This window comes from Crotalus tigris, unplaced genomic scaffold (assembly GCF_016545835.1).
Source record: "Crotalus tigris isolate CLP2741 ecotype Arizona unplaced genomic scaffold, ASM1654583v1 scf7180000021444.432893, whole genome shotgun sequence".
Lineage (NCBI taxonomy): Eukaryota > Metazoa > Chordata > Lepidosauria > Squamata > Viperidae > Crotalus > Crotalus tigris.
In genome coordinates this window covers 287,180-308,097 of record NW_024098514.1, presented here as the reverse complement: position 1 = coordinate 308,097, position 20,918 = coordinate 287,180, and the positions used below count along the sequence as shown (strand labels likewise).

The 20,918-nt window shown below is 56.4% G+C and overlaps 3 protein-coding genes across 8 annotated transcripts in view; 2 read left to right on the top strand and 1 right to left on the bottom strand.

The window, feature by feature from the left end:
• VPS45 (vacuolar protein sorting 45 homolog) overlaps nucleotides 1-1,019 on the bottom strand; it is a 52,399-nt gene extending 51,380 nt beyond the window's left edge. Inside the window, exons 1-2 of one of the 2 annotated variants that reach the window (XM_039318595.1) lie at nucleotides 880-1,019; nucleotides 20-158 (exon numbers count right to left, since the gene is read on the bottom strand). The gene's annotated coding sequence lies outside the window, so the exon portion shown is untranslated. Of the gene's footprint in view, nucleotides 1-19; nucleotides 159-444; nucleotides 633-879 lie in introns of those variants that run through there. The other variant, XM_039318594.1, reaches the window with a different exon arrangement.
• SF3B4 (splicing factor 3b subunit 4) lies at nucleotides 1,001-3,740 on the top strand. The gene is made up of 6 exons (XM_039318596.1): nucleotides 1,001-1,142; nucleotides 1,373-1,501; nucleotides 1,685-2,227; nucleotides 2,415-2,606; nucleotides 2,837-3,007; nucleotides 3,269-3,740. The coding sequence occupies exons 1-6, from the start codon at nucleotides 1,109-1,111 to the stop codon at nucleotides 3,451-3,453; spliced, it is 1,254 nt and encodes a 417-aa protein (XP_039174530.1). The 5' UTR covers nucleotides 1,001-1,108; the 3' UTR covers nucleotides 3,454-3,740.
• Nucleotides 3,741-6,119: 2,379 nt separating this feature from the next.
• Nucleotides 6,120-20,542, top strand: SV2A (synaptic vesicle glycoprotein 2A). Of its 5 annotated transcripts, none has more exons than XM_039318586.1 (13): nucleotides 6,120-6,392; nucleotides 10,183-11,023; nucleotides 13,549-13,729; nucleotides 14,033-14,184; nucleotides 14,565-14,698; nucleotides 14,912-15,001; nucleotides 15,121-15,231; nucleotides 15,466-15,554; nucleotides 16,275-16,439; nucleotides 16,812-16,945; nucleotides 17,425-17,628; nucleotides 18,030-18,189; nucleotides 18,521-20,542. In XM_039318586.1, the coding sequence occupies exons 2-13, from the start codon at nucleotides 10,438-10,440 to the stop codon at nucleotides 18,702-18,704; spliced, it is 2,190 nt and encodes a 729-aa protein (XP_039174520.1). In that variant the 5' UTR covers nucleotides 6,120-6,392; nucleotides 10,183-10,437; the 3' UTR covers nucleotides 18,705-20,542. The 5 variants fall into 5 exon arrangements, with proteins under 5 accessions (XP_039174520.1, XP_039174518.1, XP_039174521.1 ...); XM_039318584.1 differs by lacking the exon at nucleotides 6,120-6,392 and adding an exon at nucleotides 6,765-6,819; XM_039318583.1 differs by lacking the exon at nucleotides 6,120-6,392 and adding an exon at nucleotides 6,837-7,164.
• The last annotated feature ends 376 nt before the right edge of the window (nucleotides 20,543-20,918 follow it).

Sequence of the window (20,918 nt, the reverse complement as noted above, 5' to 3'; positions counted from 1 at the left end):
CAGAGCTTGTATCACTCACCTTGGGCTAAATCACGATATCCTGCCTGAGGTTGCCTTTCTTAGCCAGGTTTTGAAGCAACTGCAGATCCTTCATCCCTTCTCTGCCAGTGGCTTTTCCTTGGCCAGACTGGCACTGTACAAACACGTAAGTGTGATCGCTGGAAAAAAAATTTGTAAAGGTTACTATCTACCTAAAGGCCTCCCACAGGAGCATTTGGGGACTAAAGAAAACTCTCTGCAACCTGCCTCTCCCGGACACGGTTGCCAGAGGGTTTCGATGCAAGGCTCGACCCCCTTCCCTCTGGGGAAGGGGCCCACAGGCCTTCCTCCCCTTCGCTCAAACAGGCCGCTCCCCTGCGGGAAGGGGGGGGAGGAGGCGCCCGCTTGCTGCTGTGACCCCAGCCGCGTTCTGCCTATGCTCAGAAGCACTATCCAAGCAATTACTTTGCACTTTCTTCCCTGCCTGGCGATCCCGAGGAGGCCCCTGGCAGATTCCTGCCCTTGCCGGGCCTCGACAGCCTCGCGGGCCCAAGCACGGCCTGGCCAGAGGCGCCAATGGCTGCCACCCGACGGCGCAGAGAGCGGGTTCCCACATAACGCCGGGTCGCTCAGGTTTCCTCTCTCCTTCGCCTCCTTTTGAAAGGCAACGGAAGAATTGGCGCACGAACTAACGACAACAAAAAGCTGCGCGCGTGAGTCGCTACTGCGCCTGCGTGGCGAAAGAAAAAAGCGGGAAATGGAGAAGAGGAGGAGTTTGGAAGAGATTCGCGCTGATTGGCCAGACGCAGTTTGTCGCTTCTGGGCGGAAGTAGCATGACCGGTGGACCCCGAAAGTTCTGGTTTTATGCCACGTTATTGCTGTCAAAATGATGCACCTACGCAATTGCGTCGTTGTGTCCGGGCACTTCACGTGATTTATTTTTTAATCTGAAGACCGACTTCCGCGAGGAGATGATTATGCGCGTGAGCTGCCCGGTAGCCCTTAAAGCCAAGTGCCTTTAACGGCGAGGCCTGTCAGCGTCCGCTCAGGAGCATAATGGCCGCGCCCGACGTAATTTCCGGCTAAGATCGGAAGTGCGAGAGAAAACCGGGGAGCGCCTGGGTCAAGATGGCGGCGGGCCCCATCTCGGAGCGGAATCAAGGTAACGGCGCTGGGCTCGGGGTGGCTCAGGGCGGCCGTTGCTCAGGCCCGTGCGAGGGGGGGCGCTTGCATCCGCAGGAGGTGGCTCCCGGCGGGTTGGATTCTAGCCGCCCTCCTTCCTCTGCGCTCGCCCGGTCCGGAAGGGGTCGGAGGAGGGGCTGGTGGCCGCCCGGAGACCCGCAAGGGCTGCTGCCGCCGCCTGACCCCCGTCCCCCCCTCCTCTCTCCTCAGATGCCACCGTCTACGTGGGCGGCCTGGACGAGAAGGTCAGCGAGCCGCTCCTATGGGAGCTCTTCCTCCAGGCGGGCCCCGTGGTCAACACTCACATGCCCAAAGACCGTGTCACGGGCCAGCACCAAGGTGAGCGGGGCCGCGGCCGGCTCCCTCCCATCGCCGCTTCCTGGGGCGCCCCGGCCGAGCCCGGAGGGGGGAGCTGGCTTGGCCAGGCCAGCTGCCACTGGGGCGGGAGGCGGCGGGGGGAACCGAGGCATAGTGGAGGGCCACAGCCGGCTGCAAGCCCCTCTCCCGGTGGTGTCCTTTCAGGCTACGGGTTCGTGGAGTTCCTCAGCGAAGAGGACGCTGACTATGCTATCAAGATTATGAACATGATCAAACTCTACGGGAAGCCCATCCGGGTCAACAAGGCCTCGGCCCACAACAAGAACCTGGATGTGGGTGCCAACATCTTCATTGGCAATCTGGATCCGGAGATTGACGAGAAGCTGCTGTACGACACATTTAGTGCCTTCGGGGTCATCCTGCAGACCCCGAAGATCATGCGTGACCCTGACACGGGCAACTCCAAGGGTTACGCCTTCATCAATTTTGCCAGCTTTGATGCCTCAGATGCCGCCATTGAGGCGATGAACGGACAGTACCTGTGCAACCGCCCCATCACCGTCTCCTACGCCTTCAAGAAGGATTCCAAGGGGGAGAGGCACGGCTCTGCCGCTGAGCGCCTCCTCGCGGCACAGAACCCCCTCTCCCAGGCCGACCGGCCGCACCAACTCTTTGCAGATGCCCCGCCCCCACCCTCGGTGCCCACGCCAGTGGTTACTACCTTGGGACCGGGGGTTACTCCTCCAGGTACACCAGGGCTGGGGCTGGTAGCTCCTTAGTTCTGGTTCCTTTCTGCCTTTTGCCTTCTGACGATTGTTTTTTCTCACCACTTGAGTTCTTAATGTCTGAAAACATGGATGAGTGACTCAGCAACCAGCGAGTCGTTGGGTGCTTTCCCCAATATTTCAGAGTGTTCTGTGATTTTCCATTATAGGCATCCCCCCACCTGGATCGTTTCCTCCACCAGTACCACCTCCGGGAGCTTTGCCACCAGGATTGCCTCCAGCTATGCCACCTCCACCCATGCCACCAGGGGCAGGTGCCCCAGGACCTCCCTCCACAGGAGCCCCCGGGGGGGCGCATCCTCCCCACCCACATCCTTTCCCTCCTGGTGGGATGCATCCAGGTATGTTCTGTACTTTGGACAACTACTTTCTCAGCAGAAGACCGGCTCTGCCTTTGTCACTGAAAAATCTCAATACTGGGGCTGCGGGAGAGTTTGGGAAGAGTGGGATCCAGCTATGGCCCCTGTAAACCAGCAGTATGATGTGGGTGAGGTCTTCCTGACACAGTCTGTGTCTTTGGAACTGTGTGAATGCGTGCATGAGAAATCCCTGCCTTTTGTTACCTTCCCAGGTATGCCGCAAATGCAAGTCCATCATGGAATGCCCGGGATGGGCCCACATCACCCTGGACCCCCAGGGGCAGGGGGACAGCCACCTCCACGCCCACCCCCAGGCATGCCCCATCCTGGGCCACCCCCCATGGGCATGCCACCTAGGGGACCTCACTTTGGATCGCCAATGGGTAAGTGGAAGTGTTTGAGGTATTCTCTTCTCTCCTCTTCTGGTTTAGTGCCAAAAAGCCCATTGGAGTGTGAGGGGTATTGACTTTCCTAGAAATGGCTTCAAGCCAAAGAAGGGAAACACAAGCAATTTTTATCAAATTCCCCCTGACAGTCCAGTAGTTCTGATTCTTTTGTGCCTGAAGCAACTTATCTTCACAGTTTGATGCGGTCTCGGGCATCTTCTGGGTGCTGTCTAATGCCCGTGTGTTTTATTTCCCCAGGTCATCCTGGTCCCATGCCACCTCATGGGATGCGTGGGCCGCCTCCCTTGATGCCACCCCATGGATACAATGGTCCCCCTCGGCCCCCTCCCTACAGCTACCAGCGCATCCCTCTGCCGCCTCGTCCTGCCCAACGGCCCATGGTACCCCCACGGGGACCTATGCGGGGGCCTCTCCCTCCCTAGGCTACTAGGGAGTCGCTAGCCCGCCTGAAAAAACAGCCACTTCCTGTGGGTCTCCCTTTTTCTGGGTTTTGTTTTGCGAGGGGGGGGGAACAAACATTCCAGAAAGCAGCATCTCCCTCTTTATTGAAAAACATGCTCATGTCTTCGGCAGTATTGAGGGTTTGCTCATCCTATTATTAACTGTGTTCCTTTAAACAAAAGCAGGTTTTTCACTTTCCCCTTTTTTTAATAATCCTGTTTGTGAAATGCAACTGAAAAACTGTTTTGAAATAAAAAATGAGAAGGTTTTCTGTAGCTTTCTTTGTGGTCCTCCTGCTCTCACAGAGTTGGAAGAGGATTTGCTGCTTCCAGCAGGGAGGTAACCAAATTGGGCAGGGAGAGTTACACGGGGACTTAAGCATCCAGTTTAGTAGGACAGGTTGGCCTTTCCAAGTTTCAGCCCCTTCCCAGGTATCGGATTACTTCACTGCTATTCCCTTATTGAATGTTGAACATGGAGGGGGGAGGGTTACTTGATGCCCAAATGTAAATGCCCTCCAGGCACATTGGCCCTGAGAGATTTCAAGAAAGAGGAGCTGAAAGCCAGCGTGATCATCACAAGCTGTATTATATGGATAAATATTTTAACGGTAGGTATACTGCATTCTGCCACGGCAAGAGGCTGGCTGGTAATACTTTCAGAGTCATGCTCAAAATAAGATGGCTGAGAAACCAGCTTATCAGTGAGATGCCATTCCTGGAAATTCCTCATTGCCTGCACCTGGCATGCCCTCAGCCTGCATTCCCCCAAAACAGTCTGTGCCTGTTGGTATACTTTTTATAGTAAAAGTTCATGCACTGGTTAAACGTGTTTGGTCCAGAGTCCATAGGATTGTCCTTCTCTTTATGGCCACTGACCGGGAGGAGGGGACCTGTGCAAAACAACCCATTTTGTACAACTAGATCTTGTGTCCCCCAAGTCAGTTTGCAGAGTGACATCCCCTCCCGCAAAGAGCTATGAATCGCCCCTTGAACCCAACCACAGGCCACCTTCCAGGAGGCCTTAACCAAGGTGCCAAGTCTGAATTTCTCCCCTACAGAGACAGATGAAGCTCTTGATAGAAAAATAATGGATTGACTTAGCTGACAAGATGCAGAAGACCCTCCTTCCTTAGCGTAAGGATGGGATGGAAGTGGTTTGCTGGGTTTGAGTGAGGCTGAAGGATAGTGACGGGTTCCACTCGCGTACCTGGAAAGAATGATGTAAGATCTATGAAGCTTCCTGATTTCCACATCGTCAGTGTGATCATAGGCAAAGAACTGATAATTATCCCACATTCTGAATGTCAAAAAATATCTTGTTAACGAAAATTCAACACCACCTAACAGTGCTGCGTTAAGACTTAAAGCTGTCTCTTCATGCTGTACACATTCCTTACCAAGCAGATAAAACTGGCAGCACATATTTTAATTCCTCGTTCTTTTGTCTTGGGGAGCGAGACCAGGAAGTGTTCTATTTTTACAGGACCCCTAAATTTCAGGGTTTTGGGGTTGTCTTTTTACAAAGAACTGACATACTTTTGGAAAAGTTCAAAGGAGTGCCTATATGGTAGCAAAAAATATTTTTAAATGAAAAGCACATGCTTTTTAATAGCATTCATTGGAAAAGATGCTGATAGGTGATGGTGGTAGATGATTGTAAATTGGATACAAGAAGTTGACGTGAGAAATAGGATTAGGCCTCTGTGAAAAACATTTCCAAGGGGCAGTTTCCCAAGTAGTTCACCTTCCTTTTCTTAAGCTTCCCAGCCAGAAAGATAAGGAATAGTCTGAGTCTTAGAGTAACTAGAATCTTGCCCGTTTCAACCTGTTTCAACCTAGTGCCTGATCAGCTGCAGTAATAAACCTTGGTTTCTTAAATACCCAAACTAGCATTGAATGCCATCTTGATTGGGGTCCACTTTCCTGTCCCGCAAATTCCTCTCTGCTCTGAGCTGCATCTCATTGGAAACCGACGCCAAGCGCAGAATGCTAGAATCTTGCAGCCACTAGAGGGCGCCGCTCGGGCACAAACTCCGCCGCGCACGCCGAGACTGCTTCTGAGACGGTGGCTTGTGCCCAGCAGCCGCGCACGTACCTAGCAGCTCATTTGGGCAGCAGGCGCAGAGGGGTCCCCGGGGGAGCAAAGTGGCAGCTTCTGGGTCCTCCGTTAGAGGAAAGTCTTCGTATGGGCTCACAACACCAACGCTGAACAATATTTTGTGTGTCAATTAGGTTTGTCCTGGAAGAGGGAAGGGGACTCTGATGCCTTGCCAGGAGACCCTCTGGAGCTCCTCAGGGTGGGAGATGAGCAGGCCAAGATGGGGGAGGGAGAAGCGCAGCGCCTGATGGGAAGCAGGACCTCCTGGTCAGCCCAGAGGACGAATTGTGCAGCAAGTCACACTCTTCTTGAGTTAGGCCGCCATACCTCGAAGGGGGCAGGGCAGGGGGAGTCTCCCAGACAGAAAAGGTTGAGCCCTTTCCTAGACAAAAACCACAAGGCTTCAGCTGGCTGGCATCCCGGAATCTCTCTCTGGAAGTGAAGTGCAGGCTTTCCTTTGGCAGCAGATCAGGAACGCCATCGAAGGAATTCAAGCCAGAGCGCTCTGGCTTGAAAGCATTCTCCTTCCTCCTGGCTTCTGACCTTGGGTTTCCTTTGGGCTCACCCCCCACGCCTTGGGGCATCTCCCTTCCACTAGGCTGCACTTCCCTTCTGGATAGCAGGACCACTCCCGGGAGACCCAAGGCCCTGCTCTCCCAGAGTTTTGCCATCTGAGCACCTCTGACCAAGAGCTCCTCCGGACCCTTCAGCCAGCCTTGGCCCTCTCCGGGCACCACCATCGAACTCTAAAGATGCCCTCCCCCCCAGTCAAGCTGCCCGCCTGAGATGGGAGCTGTGATCTGCTCCAGACAAAGCCCAGGTACCCTCTGGCATCTCTGGAGCAGAAGGCCCTTTGGAGGGGGTGCTCTGGGCACCCACGCTAAGGAAGGGAAGCCTGGAGCCCTTCCACGCTGCTGGGTTGGGGGTACAGAGCCCAGAATTCAGTGGGCCATTGGCTTATTTGGGGGTGGGTGGGTTGAATTGGTCTTTGGCCAGAAACTGGGGGTGTGAAGAAAAAGAGGGTCGCAACATACAAGGGAGAGCATCGCTGCTGTTCCGGGCTTGCTGGTGCCACTCGGGTCCGTTCTCCAGGCACTGGCCTCGCGGCTGCTTTTTTAAAAAGGCTGCTTCGAACAATCGCCAAGGAAAAGGCAGCGCAAGCGAGGACTTGGTAAATCCTCTCTTCCGCGTTCCTGTTCCCGCGGGAGAGGCAGCCGCTTCCTCCTCTGACCGCTTCGCCTCTCTCGGTACGGTGCGCTGCGCTGCGCTGCGCTGAAAGGGGCTCTGCTGGGATGTGGGGAAAGCGGGACCTCGGCGCAGCCCCCTCCTCGCGGAGCCACGTCCCGCTCCGGCCGGCCCGTCCCCCCGGGCGGGCTGTCATCCCCTTCCCCTCCGTGCCACAATGGACTCTCCCGTGACTGGAGGGGCGCAGCAACCTCTGCGCTCTGGCTCCGCCACCGCCGCTGCTCCCCCTGCGTCTCTCTGGCGGTTGCAGCAGCGGCGGCGTGCAGCGGCGGCGGCGGGAGCGAGCGCCTGCCTACCTGCCTGCCTGCCTACCTGCCTGCGAACGGGCTGGGTACCGCGGGAGCGAGGTGAGCCAAAGGCAGACTGGGGACGTGCAGGCCGGGCGCGGTGGATGCCAGCGCCGTTTCTCCCTTCGTGTGGCCATTTTGTCCTAGGAAATCTTGGCCTTCCTCCCGGCGTCTTGTAGCCCCTTCCCCCCGCGGGCTCGCATTGCCGGCCTTGGCCGGTGAAGGATTGCGGGACGGTCCCCGAGGCGATGCTCCGCCACCGCCGGGGCTGCACAGAGGAAGAAAGCCGTAAGGGGGTGGCGCTGGCGGGAGAGAAAGTGACCTTGGATGTCGGGGTGGGGGGCGCGAGGCGGGGGAGGGGGCCGGGGCTCCTAACCTTTCGCTCATCATCACGTAGCCGGGTTTTCTTTAGGCCGACTGAATAATTGGGAGGGGGGCAAGCGGGCTCCCCCGTCCAAAGCGCACGAAGTCCGTCGTCTCTCCGGAGCAGCCAACGCGGAGGACGGGTTCCGTCGGTGCTGCAAATTAAAAATGGGTTCCGCGCGGGGGGGGGAGGGGAATGGTGGTTATGGAAGAAGCCTCTCCCTGGTCTTCGAGGCCCCCACCCAAAGGACGGAAAGGAAGAGGTGGGCTCGGGAGCCCCAAATTTCCTCAGATCAGCCGATCGCTTGCTCCCCCCGAAAGGAGCCCAGCCCAGCCCCAATCAACTGGACTACACTCCCCATAGCTCACAGCCGGCGCGATGCCCGTTCGGAATCGTGGGACCCGAGACGTAGTCTTTGCGTATTTAAATAGATTTAATGAGCTAATCAAGTGGGTTTTCGAGCGGGCAAGGGCCTCCCGCCACGCTGGCGAGGCAGCCGCCGCGCCGGATCGCTGGGGGTCTCCGGTCCTGCCGGCTTCGCTCGGGCTCCGCGAGAGGCTGGGGCCTGGCTGGGTCCCTCTTTGGCCGGGCTGAGGCGGGAGAGGCTTTGCCGGGGTTGCCGGCGAGGAACGCGGGCGCGGCTGCCCCAGCTGTAGGTCTGCAGTCCCGGGGGAGGGGGGTGTCCTTCCCTGCCAGGCTGGTATAACGGGGCTCCCTCCGCGCCCGGGTCGCGTGTTTGGTTCATTCTTGGGGGCAAACATTGGAAGGAGGCCGCGAAAATGCCAGGGCGGGAGGGGCGCAAGCTTCAGGTTGCGCGAATGAGGCGAGGGATCCTTAGCCCCGCGCAAGGCCGAACAAGCGTTCCTCGTCGCTTAGGAGCGGCCCCTGGAATCCGGGCCGAGCGGTGTGGGTAACGGCGCTCTGTACGCGCTCAGAACGCGGCTACTAGGTAAACTAAGCCCCGGCATGGTACTGGAAGGGGGAAGGGGTCGGTCGGGTGGAAACGGCGTTGGAAGAAATGGTTCCCCCCTCCCCGCTTTTGGAAAAATCTGCTCATTTGGGTGGAGCTATGCAAATGCCCGATGTCGTTCCCGACCCTTTCGATGAATTGCAGGGAACCAGAAAACGGGCGGAAATCGGGGGTCTTTCGGGAGCCGAAGCGCGAGCTGTGGCCGGAGGGAGCCGCTTCCTTTCCCCTTTCTAGGCTGATGAGGCGGCAGGTCCGCGGCTTCCCCGAGGCTGCGAGCGCCCCGAGGCTGCCTTCTAGATAAGGCCGAGGCGGGGACAGGGGACCCCCTTCGCCTCCCTCACCGACCTTCGAGGGCGGCTGAAATGCCTCGCAACCCCGCAGCAAGTTCCGCCGAGCCCGGCACCGGGCCAACCTGATGGGGATGGGAGTTTGAGGTCGGGCAGGTTTGGAGGGAGACAGGAGGTCTTGCTGTGGGTTGCATGGCTGCTTCAGTGCCCCCCCCCCCGGCGAGAAAAAAGAGGAGCTCTGGGGGATGCTTCCACCTCCCTCCTGCGTGTTGAGAGAGAGAGAGAGAGAGAGAGAGAGAGAGACGCTTTATTGTTGTTTTTCCGGTGGGCACAATGGCACACATTAAAAATGAAATTTAGTTGCTTTCTCTGAAAGTGTACACATGCATAACACATTTAAAACATACGATATATAACATATGTCTAGACCTACACCGTTACGTATAAGTAACATATAAATAATCCAGGATCCACTGAAGGAGGCCCGAGCTCCCCTTTGAAGGGCAATGCCGTAAAGAGATGACATTCCCGTGGGAAATGTGCATTGTTTGTTTTTCCTTCAATCACAAACTGATGCAAAGGCAAATAAAAAATCTGGGCTGGAAAGATACGAAAGTGAGGCAAAATAAATGAGGCTCTGAGCCTCACAAATTAGGAAGAGGATCTCTGCTGATCCCTGGGCTTGCCAGATACGAGCCTTGGGGAACCGCCATTGGCCCCCTGGTTCTCAGCCCATCTCTCTCCTGCTTCCAGAGATTAAAAATAGCCTGCTGTGCCCCCTGGGGTGGGGGTGTATGCTTCTGGAAGGTTCTGCCAGCTTGGACAACGAGGATCCATTGCCAGGCCCCTCCGCTTTGAGTTTCCTTGCCTGGCAGTGGAGAGGGAAGGACATGGGGCTCATTTGGGAGCCACGGGGGGGGGGGTCACCAACTGATCGCCTCTGCTACCTGCATTGAACAAGAGTTTCAATCAGTGGCCCTTGTTTGTTTGTTTGTTTGTTTAAACGCGTGCCTTCAAGTCACTCTTGATGCCTGGCAGACCGGCTGCAAATTCTGGCTCTGGAAAGCCTTGGGGTCTCCAAGTGGGACGTGTGACACAAGCTCCCCATTGCACGAGTGTGATTGCTGAGCAGGGGGGAGGCCAGGATAAGATGGCAACGCCTACACAAGACCCACTTCCTCAGCACTCCCCTCTCACCCAGAATGGTCCCACCCAAGAGGGAGGGCTGGCTGTGCAGGGGGTGAGTCAAGCCGGAGATGGGGGTGGGTGAGCTGGAGAGACATCCAAGGCAGCGGTGGGGGGCAACCCTCCCTTTCCATCGGCTGGTTCTGTCCTCAGCGGCTCGACTTCTTTTACTCTCTTCCACTGAACCCTGTCCCCATCTTGTCTGTTGGGTCACCTGAGCCGCCCTTTGAGGGCTGGGCTTCTACCTGACCGTATGTCTCCTTCCTTTGCAGGGCCGCTCTCAGTCAGCCCAGTGGAGGCCGCTCTGCATCGCTCTCCTGGGCAGGCACCGCCTCCTCTTCCGAAGCAGAAGCCAGGGCTCAGGCACATGGGTCGCCACCCGCGAAGAGCTAGTCCTTGAAGGGGGAGCCTCTGCCAAAAGGAGCAGCTGCCTGCCTTGCCGGTGGGTGCTGAATACGGTGCCTCCCACCCAGCCGCCCACGCCTTCTTCCCCTTTCATCTCCAGGCCCAAAGGGCTGGTGGGAGCCATGGACGAAGGCTTTAGAGACCGGACCGCCTTCATCCGTGGCGCAAAGGACATCGCCAAGGAGGTGAAGAAGCAGGCGGCCAAGAAGGTGGGCAAGGGGGTGGACCGCGTGCAAGAGGAGTACACCAAGCGTGCCTACGCTCGCTTTGAGGAAGAGGACGATGATGACTATCAGCCCCAAGATGGATACTACCGTGGGGAGCCCTCGGCCGATGAGGAAGGGGCCTCCAGCGACGCCACCGAAGGCCACGATGAAGACGACGAGGTCTATGAGGGGGAGTACCAGGGGATCCCCCGGAATGATTCCCTGAAGGGTGAAGACCGGCTGACGGCCAGCCCGGAGGCAGCCAGTGAGTTCAGAGACTTCAGTGACCTGGAAGGAGAGAAGAAGAAGGAGAAGGAGGAGCTTTCTCAGCAGTATGAGCTGATTCTGCAAGAGTGCGGACACGGGAAATTCCAGTGGACGCTCTACTTTGTGCTCGGACTGGCCCTCATGGCTGACGGAGTGGAGATTTTTGTGGTCGGCTTTGTCCTCCCCAGTGCTGAGAAGGACATGTGCTTGTCAGACTCCAATAAAGGCATGCTGGGTAAGTCCCCAGGAAGGCCGTGATTTAGTGGGGGATTCAGGGGTCTCTTTCCTGAAAGCTTTGGCCTCTTGGGGTAATCTGGCAAAGGAGGCATGACCTTGGGAGGGGGGAGGGGGCTGGCCTGATAATGTGTTTGTGGTTGTAGATCCAGAGTTTTTTTTTAAATTTCAGAAGACAATAGACAAGCATGGTTAACTTTCCCAACCCCCTCTTGGAGTTCTAGAGCTTCACAGAGGATTATAAAAAAGAGGGGAGATGAGGCTTTCTGGTAGAATTGAGATGAAATGGGTTTGATTTTTTGAACAAAAAAAATCCTTATTTACTGCACCCTAAAGCTTGATAAAAGATTTACCTTCACCCACATGTACTTTTACCAAGAATGATTCCCAGTTGAGGAATATTTGCATGGACTTTACAGCTTAGGAAAGAGGCATAATAATTTTAGCAAGAAATTTGCAGCCCTGGAGGAAGTCACACCAGTTCACGTGGAATGAGTTGTGGAGTTGCCACTGCTAATTTCCTGGCGGCAGAAAATATTTGTAGCAAACGTTCAGATTAGATAGTGCTCTCTCCGCCACCAGTACGGCCTTTATGGGATCAGACAGATCGGGAGCACAGTTAAGGCTCTGACCACTCGGTGCACAGGCCTCTCAGGACAGAGCTGAGATTCCATAGAAACGGATTCCATAGAGCTGCTGTGTTTGCAAGTGATGGCATCACTTTGGAATTTGGGATTGTACTGACTGCTCTGCGTCAGATGCAAGTAGACAGATTCCATGCCCATGAAAAACTAACATAGCAGGGAGGACAATGCTGTAAGTTTTCATTTTTTCCTGAAGTATTAGCTCTCGGTATGTAGGGATTCCTTAATTTTACTAAACCATGCCATTAGGGCCATCAGATAGTTTTTTGGGGGGGAAAGTTAAATACATTCATGGAGGAAATGACTGCTGTCCACACACAGGCTGAGATCAAGGTGATCAGGGTCCACCCATCCAGCTGGCTGAGCTCCCATCGGTGCTCTGTGCCGGTGGGACCCTTGGCCTGATCCAGCAGGTTCTGCTCTGCTTAGCATTGTACATTTCCGGGCATCTCTTTGTTGGAGTAACCTGTGGGCCAAAGAGGGGATTCTGTGTCCATTTTAACAAAGAACACACTAAAAAAAAGGCAGCAACTCTCCCCCAGGCAGTGACCCCAAGTACGGGGGGGGCATCATCTCCTGAAAGGAATGGAATCCCCTCGACTGCTGCAGTAACAGCGGCTCCCTGGCAGCTCTGTGACTCAGTCGGGGACACGGCTGCTGCTGCTGCTGGGTGACTCATCTTCCCCTTCTCCATCTTAGTGGCTCTGTGCAGAGAGACCAGCCCCCTCCCCAGCGTATCTCCTTGCTGCTTTGGGGCGCTGCAAGGAGACTGGCTGGGGCGGGCAGGAGGGGAGAGCGCAGAATTAAATTTCCCAGAAAAGAAGAGCGGTGCCTGGGCGGAGGAAGCCTGGGGTGTGTGTGAGAAATCGGGGAGGGGGGAGCTTTTGAGGCAATAGAAGGGCCAGCTTTCCATGCGACACCTCTGCAGTGCGGCAGAGCCAGCCTTCCTCCCCATTTCTGGTGGGGAAAGGTCGGGCAGGAGTGGGGCAGCAAAGCTCCACTTCCTTCTAATTTGGGCCTTGCATGTATGCCGGGCCCTTTTCCACTGCTGTGGGTCTCGTAAGTTCTGCCACTGCTGAGGCTGCCTTCCGAAGGCCTTGGGCAGCTTCTGTTGGCCGGGACTCTCTGACAGTCAGGATGGTTGGAGAAGACGGGCACCGAGGCCTCAGCAAAGGGTGGGAGAGACTGTCCGGAGGGCGCATTGACCAGTAAGCAGAGCAAGGCCTGTCCAGACCACACGGTGGCTCCTTGATGGCTGGTGCCTCCAGTGAACATTCAAATAGCCCATCAAGGAGCTCATGGGGGGGTGTCTCCCCTCCTAGCTCCTGGTCACTCCAACACTGGTTCAAGCCTGGGGCCATTTGGTCAACTGTCTGACCGCTCTAAAAGCCAGACGCCCCCTGTCCAGTTCCTCCCTGAAAAGTGCAGGTGAAGCACAGAAGGGCAGGGGTGCCTCTCCACCAGGGAGCAGCGTAGAGACCCACCCCAAGGGTGAGACGGAGCCATTGCCTCACAGCAATGGAGATGCTGCCAGAAGAGGCACAATTGGCCAGTATTGGAGAGGTTAACTCTGAACCGCCAGCAGGTGGAAAGAGTCCCCACCCACTGAGCTTGCTCTGGAAGCCACAGGGCGTTTTCCCCTCCTGTCCCTCAGCCTGGGTCACCAGCTGGGTTGGTGTTAATGCAAGCCCCTCCATCCCCCAATAGTGCCAGTCTCTATCTGACTGCCAATCCTTTCCCCAAGAATAAACAGAGGATTGCCAAGCTCCCTCCAGAACATGGCTGCTCTGCTATAACTCCTGTCTCCCTCCTCCTCCTCCTCCTCCTGCTGCTGTCTCTCTCCTCCTCCTGTCTCTCTCCTCCTGCTGTCTCCCTCCTCCAGGCCTGATTGTCTACCTGGGAATGATGGTGGGTGCCTTCCTGTGGGGCGGCCTGGCAGACCGGCTGGGGCGCAGGCAGTGCCTGCTGATGTCACTCTCGGTCAACAGCGTCTTTGCCTTCTTCTCCTCCTTCGTGCAGGGCTACGGCACTTTTCTCTTCTGCCGGCTGCTCTCTGGTGTGGGGTAAGGGGACCCTGGGGGCTCCAGTCTGGGCACAGCCCACCTTTTCTCCCATCCTGAGGCCAGGGCTGGCCTTCAAGGGCGAGGGCGCTATGGGCATCCTCCCCCAGCAGAACAGAGCAGCGTGTCTGAGGGCAGCCGGGGCCGGCTGAGGTTTGCAAAGACACCGAGGTGCAACTGGAAGGCATCTTCGCTGGTCCCAGCACAGGGGCTCCAGGAAAGGAACGGGGCTGCCCGAGTTGTTTTGGCCAGGAGGGTGGCGGGGTCTCCCCGTCCCTCTTCTGAAATTGCTCTCTCCCCTCCCAGCATTGGGGGGTCCATCCCCATCGTTTTCTCCTACTACTCGGAGTTCCTGGCCCAGGAGAAGCGTGGCGAGCACCTCAGCTGGCTCTGCATGTTCTGGATGATTGGCGGCATCTACGCCTCTGCCATGGCCTGGGCCATCATCCCCCATTACGGTGAGTCCCCGAGGGCAGGGGGAAAGAAAGGATCAGGACATCCGCAGGCCGAAGGAGACCCACGTGGGGCTGAACCCTTTCCAATTTGGCTGCAGTGGGATTGGTCCTCGTTGTCCTCCCACGTTGGGCAGCCTCCCGACTCAGCAAGTAGCAGGGTTTGTCCCCAATCCATAGGAGTCTGCCAGGTGTGCTCTCGTGGGGCTTGGAAGAGGAGAGGAGGGAGGAGAGCCAGGGTTCGGCCGTCGTTGCTCCTGAGAGGCTGGAGCTGTAGGCTTGCATGGTTCAGACGTTGCGGGGCGGGGGGGAGTGTTCATAGGCAGTGAAGAGGACAGTCCCCTTTTGTAAAGCCCTCTTCTCCACCACCCCTCCCCGTCGCTCAGGGTGGAGCTTCCAAATGGGATCCGCCTACCAGTTCCACAGCTGGCGCGTCTTCGTCTTGGTCTGCGCCTTTCCGTCGGTCTTTGCCATCGGGGCCCTCACCAGCATGCCGGAAAGCCCCCGCTTCTTCCTGGAAGTAAGAAGACCCCGGTGCCCCCTTTCAAGGGGCGGAGAGGGCTGCTAGATGCCCACAGAGCGAGCCCTAGGCCGGAGCCGGGCCAGCTCTGCTTCCCCGTTGCCTGTCCCCCAGCAGCTGATGGGGGAAGGGCCCAAGAGCTGAGCCTCCGAGGGGTGAGGGGCACCCTCGGGGAGCAAACGGGTAGACACCCCCATGTTTCTCTCTTTCTAGAATGGCAAGCATGACGAGGCCTGGATGGTTCTGAAGCAGGTCCATGACACCAACATGAGGGCAAAAGGCCACCCTGAACGGGTCTTCTCGGTAGGAGCCCTTCTTCCTCCTCCCCCTCCTGCTCCTCTCTTGGCTAGGGGGCTCTGGATGACTTTCAAGCTGGGAAGGCTGAGGACCCTCACCTGCCCCTTGCCACGTTCCATTGGCAGGTGACCCACATCAAGACAATCAAACAGGAGGACGAATTGGTCGAGATCCAGTCGGACACAGGGACCTGGTACCGGCGCTGGATGGTCCGCTTCCTGAATCTTGCTCAGCAGGTCCGTTGTCTAGGGTGGGGGCTGGGGGGGAGGGTTTGTGGGACTGCTGGGTTCCCTTCATGGGAGCCGTGCTGGGCAACCACACCAGGCGGGGGAGGCTGCAGCTCAACCGCGGCCCCCACCCAAGGCTTTCAGGGCAGGGACCGCCTCCCAAAGGATCTGCCCAAGCCCCTCGCACCCCTGGCTGCGTCCCAGACTCGGGACGCTGCAAGCACCTCCCTTCCTCTTCCACAGGTCTGGGCAAACTTTCACCAGTGCTTTGCTCCCGAGTATCGTCGGGTCACGTTGATGATGATGGCGGTCTGGTTCACCATGTCCTTCAGGTGAGCCACTCTGGGGGAGAGTCAGGCGACCTGGCACTGGATTCACAGATCTCCCTCGAGGGAGGGAGGGAGGGAGGGAGGTGCATCGGTCCCTTCTCTGAAAAACAAGAGGGGCCCAAACCTCTCTGGACTGGGCTGATAATGTAAAAGCTCCCCCCCATCTCCCCTTGCTTAAAATCCCCGGGTTATTTCCTCTTCCGCCACAAGCCCACCCTGAGATGATTGGCAGGGAAGAGCCCAGGGCTCCTAGAATGAAAGGTTGAATTGACATTCATGGAGCCACGAGGATCGAGCCCCCAGCCTGTGCGGGGATGCAAAGAGTAATAATGTTAAGCCTTTAAGTAACAAAGAGCAAACCTCACATTGTTCCCGCCCACGAGCCACGCCTCCAGAGACAGTACAAGCCACGGCCACGTTGGAGCCGAGGGTCTTTGCTCCCTGCAGTTATTTCCCTCAGTTGGAGTTGGAAGGACCAACGCCCTGACAGGAGGAGCTGCAGGCTGGGCAGCTGGGCTTAGGGAGGCTGCTTGGACCCACGGCCTCCTTGGCCCACCAAGGTCCTCGCCCAGTGAGGGATTCTGGGAGTCGTTGCCCCAACGCCCTTCAAGTTGGGAAGAAGGGTGTTCTGGAAAACCAGCCCTTCTCTCCAGTTGAGGGTCCTCCAAACCTTTCTGGTTCTTTCTCTCCCCTCCTCCTCCACCTACTTTGGCCACCGGGCAGCTACTACGGCCTGACCGTCTGGTTCCCAGACATGATTAAGCACCTCCAGAATGTGGAATATGCCTCCCGCACAAAGGTCTTTAACAACGAGACGTTCAGACACATCACCTTCAACTTCACCCTGGAGAACCAGGTCCATCGCCGGGGGGAATACTTCAATGACAAGTAGGTGAAGCTCTGCTTCAGAGGCTGGCCCTGTGACGAGCCCCCCCTCCCCCGCCCGGGTGGGGCTTCAGTTGGGGCAGTGCAGGCTCTGTTGGGGCACTTCCTTGAGCAGCGCCGTCTCTGGGCTGTCCCCTTCTGTGTTTTTTTCTGGACAAGGAAAGGGCTGGGCTACCGCAACACCCCCCGCTGCAAAGTCTCCCAAGCAGAGATACTTTTCAGGTGCATTTTTGTAGCCTGGCCGCGCATGGCCTGCCACCCACTGCAGGCACAGAGCCACGTCACGCCAAGTCTGAAGGAGCCACCTTAGAGGGCTTAGCAGCCTGCGTGAATTAAGGAGTGGACCCTCAACCTCCTCTCTCTCCCCCTGGACAGGTTTATTGGCCTCAAGATGAAGTCGGTCACCTTCATTGACTCTTTGTTTGAAGAGTGCTACTTTGAGGATGTCACATCGAGCAATACTTTCTTCAGGAACTGCACTTTTCTGGCCACTGTCTTCTATAACACAGGTAACGTGTCTGAGGGGGCCGGAGCTGCTCCCGGGCACCTCTGGGTGGGTGGGGGTCCTTGGGAAGCCCCCATCACCCCTCCCACCTTGGCTGGGCTTTCTCAAAGGCCTCTGAGCTGCTGAGCCCACCTCATATCCGCCATGAAGAAGTCACAGCCTTTGCGGTGCAGCTGCTTTCCTGACTTCAGACCAACTGAAGACAGAAAAAGGAGGCTCCGAAGCAGCTCTTGGCCTTGGAAGACACCGGCAGGCAGGCCCAGCCGGGTGGGGGGAGCTGTTGGCTCCGAGAAGCCTGCAACAAGCCATTCAGAAAAAGGGTGTCCTGAGACGGCGGCCATAACCATACGGGCTCCTGGGTGGGCCAAGGACTGGCTTGACCAGAGGAAGGGGAGGGGGTTAGGGGTTGGGACCTGGCCCCTATGGGGGGATCTGCCTGGTTTCTTTAGGGAATGGGCCTAAGCTCTGGCCTCTCGCCCCCAGACCTCTTTGAGTACAAGTTCATCGACAGCCGGGTCATCAACAGCACCTTCCTGCACAGCAAAGAAGGGTGCCAGCTGGATTTCAGTGACGACAACAACGCTTACATGATCTACTTTGTCAGCTTCCTGGGCACCCTGGCGGTGCTGCCAGGCAACATTGTCTCTGCGCTCCTGATGGACAAGATCGGGCGTCTTCGCATGCTGGGTGAGGGGCCTCCCTTTTGGCAAATGCTTGGCAGGGATCAGCTCCCCCTCTCAGCAGGTCGTCCTGGGGGGGGGGGGAAGCCACCTGAGAGACGTGGGTGGCCCCTTTTCAGCCCAGGACCAGCTGTCAAGAGGCCGACTGGTCAGTCATGTGGTGGGCTGGTTTAGGATCTGGTGTGGCGCCGGACTCCTTCTGGGCTCAGCGCTGCTCTGACTGTAGATGTCTGATGCCCTGGTGGGATCTGTCTGGATCAGAGACTTTGAAACCAGCCATGGGGATTCCTGGTCTGGGCAAGACTTCATAGTGGAGGCAAAAAGGTTTCTGAGCCTGCCCGTTTTTCACAACGACGTCTAGAAACTAATGCTTGTCTTCCTCCTTCTCTGCTCCTCCAACCAACGCAGCCGGCTCGAGTGTCATGTCTTGCATCAGCTGCTTCTTTTTGTCCTTCGGCAAAAGTGAGTCAGCCATGATTGCCCTCCTCTGCTTGTTTGGCGGGGTCAGCATTGCCTCCTGGAATGCCCTGGACGTCCTCACGGTGGAGCTGTACCCTTCGGACAGAAGGTGAGGCTCTCCACGTGCCGGGATAGCTGGGGAATGGGTCTCACCTACAGTGTGTGTGTGTGTGTGTGTGTGTGTGTGTGTGTGTGTGTGTGTGTGTATACACAAGGGTTGCCTTGGTGAAAATAACTGCCCCCGTGAGCCTGTTTGGGGAGGGGGCGGCTCCTTCGGGCATCTTCTGTGCTTCTGCCACTGATGGGTTCCTAGTGGCCTCATTCCCGGCCACTGGAATCGGAAGGGAGGGGGAGACCCAGTCAGAGCTCTGCACCCACAAAAGCATCCCACTGTCCCTTCCTCGCCCTCCTCCTCATGGCCTCCCCCTCCCTGCTTCCAGGACCACCGCATTTGGGTTCCTCAACGCTCTCTGCAAGCTGGCGGCGGTTTTGGGCATCAGCATCTTCACGTCGTTTGTGGGCATCACAAAAGCCGTGCCCATTTTACTGGCATCAGCAGCCCTGGCGGTGGGCAGCTCTCTGGCCCTGAAGCTTCCGGAGACCAGGGGGCAGGTGCTGCAATGAGAGTGAGCCCCCCCCCGGCTCTTGTGCCCCCGCCCCTGCCCGGGGGAGATTTAGCGTTGTAGACACTGTGACTGTCTTGTTGTACCATTTCAATGGGAAATCTGTCTTCGCTTGGGTTTTCTTCTGCAAGCTCACTTGCTCTTTGAGTTCTCCTCACGCTCCTTTCTCCCACGGTGCTCAGGTGGACGTGAAGGTGGGGAGGCCGGAGAAGCCGGGCAGGCCAAGCCGTGGGAGATGGGTGGCACTTTACAATCTAGGCATTAGCAAACGTAACCCAAAATCTTGTATTCTGCAATCTATTTTCCTGCTTCTAGATCAAGGTTTCCGCAATTCTGTGAATATGTGAATATGTCTTCTATTTGTCCAGTAAACTAAGACTACAACTCCCAGCAGCCATAGCTAGCTAACAATGAGAGCTAGAAGCAGGGATCCAAGCACACAATAGTACAAGCACACAAGCAGGGGGATTTGGGGAGGGCTTTGCTGGCATTTGAATTGGAGGTGTAGCCTCACTTCCCTCAAACCTGGTGGGCACGAGTCCCCCCATAGCACAGTTCTTTGGAAAAGGTTTAATAAGGAGTGTTGTAACTTGCAGCTGTTTGCAATGGTGCTTTTGAAGGGGTGGCCCCTTCCTCCCTCCCTTGGCACTCATCTAGGACCTCCTTGCCATTCCTGGCTGTGGGCGAGTCCCAGTGGGGAGGGGGAGGGGAGGGTGGACACAGCCACCTTTCTCAGCTGTTTAATTCCTGAAAGGAAAGGAGGCCAGAGCCAGAACTTGCTTCCTTCTTTCTTCACCCTGAACATTGAAAATCGGATTTTGTGCATCTGAGTGCAATTTGTGAGGAGTTAACCAGATATGCCTACTTGCATTTGCCATGAACAGCCAAAAAGAGCACAACATACTGCTCCCAAGCGAAGTGGCTAGGTTCCGGAGCAGAGAGTGGCAGGCAGATCTTGGGCCAAATGAAGCATGATTTTGTGGCCTCTGATACTGCACGGGGGGGGGGGGGGCTTATCCAGGCTCTTTCCTAGCCTGGGCCCCTTTTGTCTTTCAAAGTCTGGCTAGTTAGCAGATTCTTCTGCATTTTGCCATCTTGTACCTAAAAGGGAGCCCCCCTCCTTGCACCCCAGCCCTTTCCTCCCCTCCTAACTGATGGCGGGACCACTAGGGAGGGTGGCCCCAGTTCCCTTCGCCCCCTGTAGCAATGATGACGGTTCCCCCTTTCTTGGGAAGAGCGGCTGGGTGTCTTTTCTTCCTCTTCCAGGCCTTGAATCTCTCCAGATAGAGAAAGCCACATTTTCTTGCAGGGTGAGGAAACTGACCCCCTCCCACCAAACCTGGTGAAATGGCACCCTCCCTGCTGCTTCCAGACCTCGGCCTGCCCGGGCTTTAGTTCCCCTCGTTTTGGCGCAGGTGGGCTTCTGAACAAAACCAAGACACAACCCATATGTAGCTCTGTCTGTGCGCAAAACCAACTGACAAAAACTTTGTGCTGTGGTGTAGTTTTTAGATGTTTGTAAAGAACAATTTTAAAAAACCAGGAAAAAAAAACAACCCATGTCAACTGTAGTCTCTGGCTCATTTCATTTTGTATAAATCGAGAAGCCAAGAATGATGATTAGATAGGAGTTATTTTAAATGTCATTGTGAGAACAGTGATTTTTTTTAAAAAAAAGATGCTTTGGCTAATATTCTGTGTACAGATTGTTCAGCAGGAAAAGGAAATATGGATGTTTGGCTGAATCGAGCCATGTTCCCACGACCACCATAATGAACTTGTAGTTAACAATCCATGTAAAAAAATGGAGGGAAATAAAAGTTTGAAAAATCTAATGATCTTTTTTGCTTGAATTGTGCTTTTTAATAATCCGAGAGAAATGTCCATTTCACAGGCCACCTTTTCTGTGGGAGCTGCAGGATCTTTTTAAAGAAAGCCAAATCAGTTTGGCGGGGAAAGCTGAGCTTTTGGGGGGGGGGGAGCCTCCCCTGCAGGCAGGGTCTCTCTGATGGGGAGTGGCCCAGACAACGGCACCCCCTGAAGGCAAGCGGCGGGCAGTAAGGCTGGGGTTCTGGCTCTCCTGTCATCGGTCGGAGGGGGTGTTCCAATGCCGGTTGAGTGGGGGCCCCTCTAAGGGTCCTGGGTTGAGCTGCAATCCCCACTGGAGGCCATTTAGCCAACACGTCCGCCAGAGTGCAGGGCAAGTGCCAGGAGC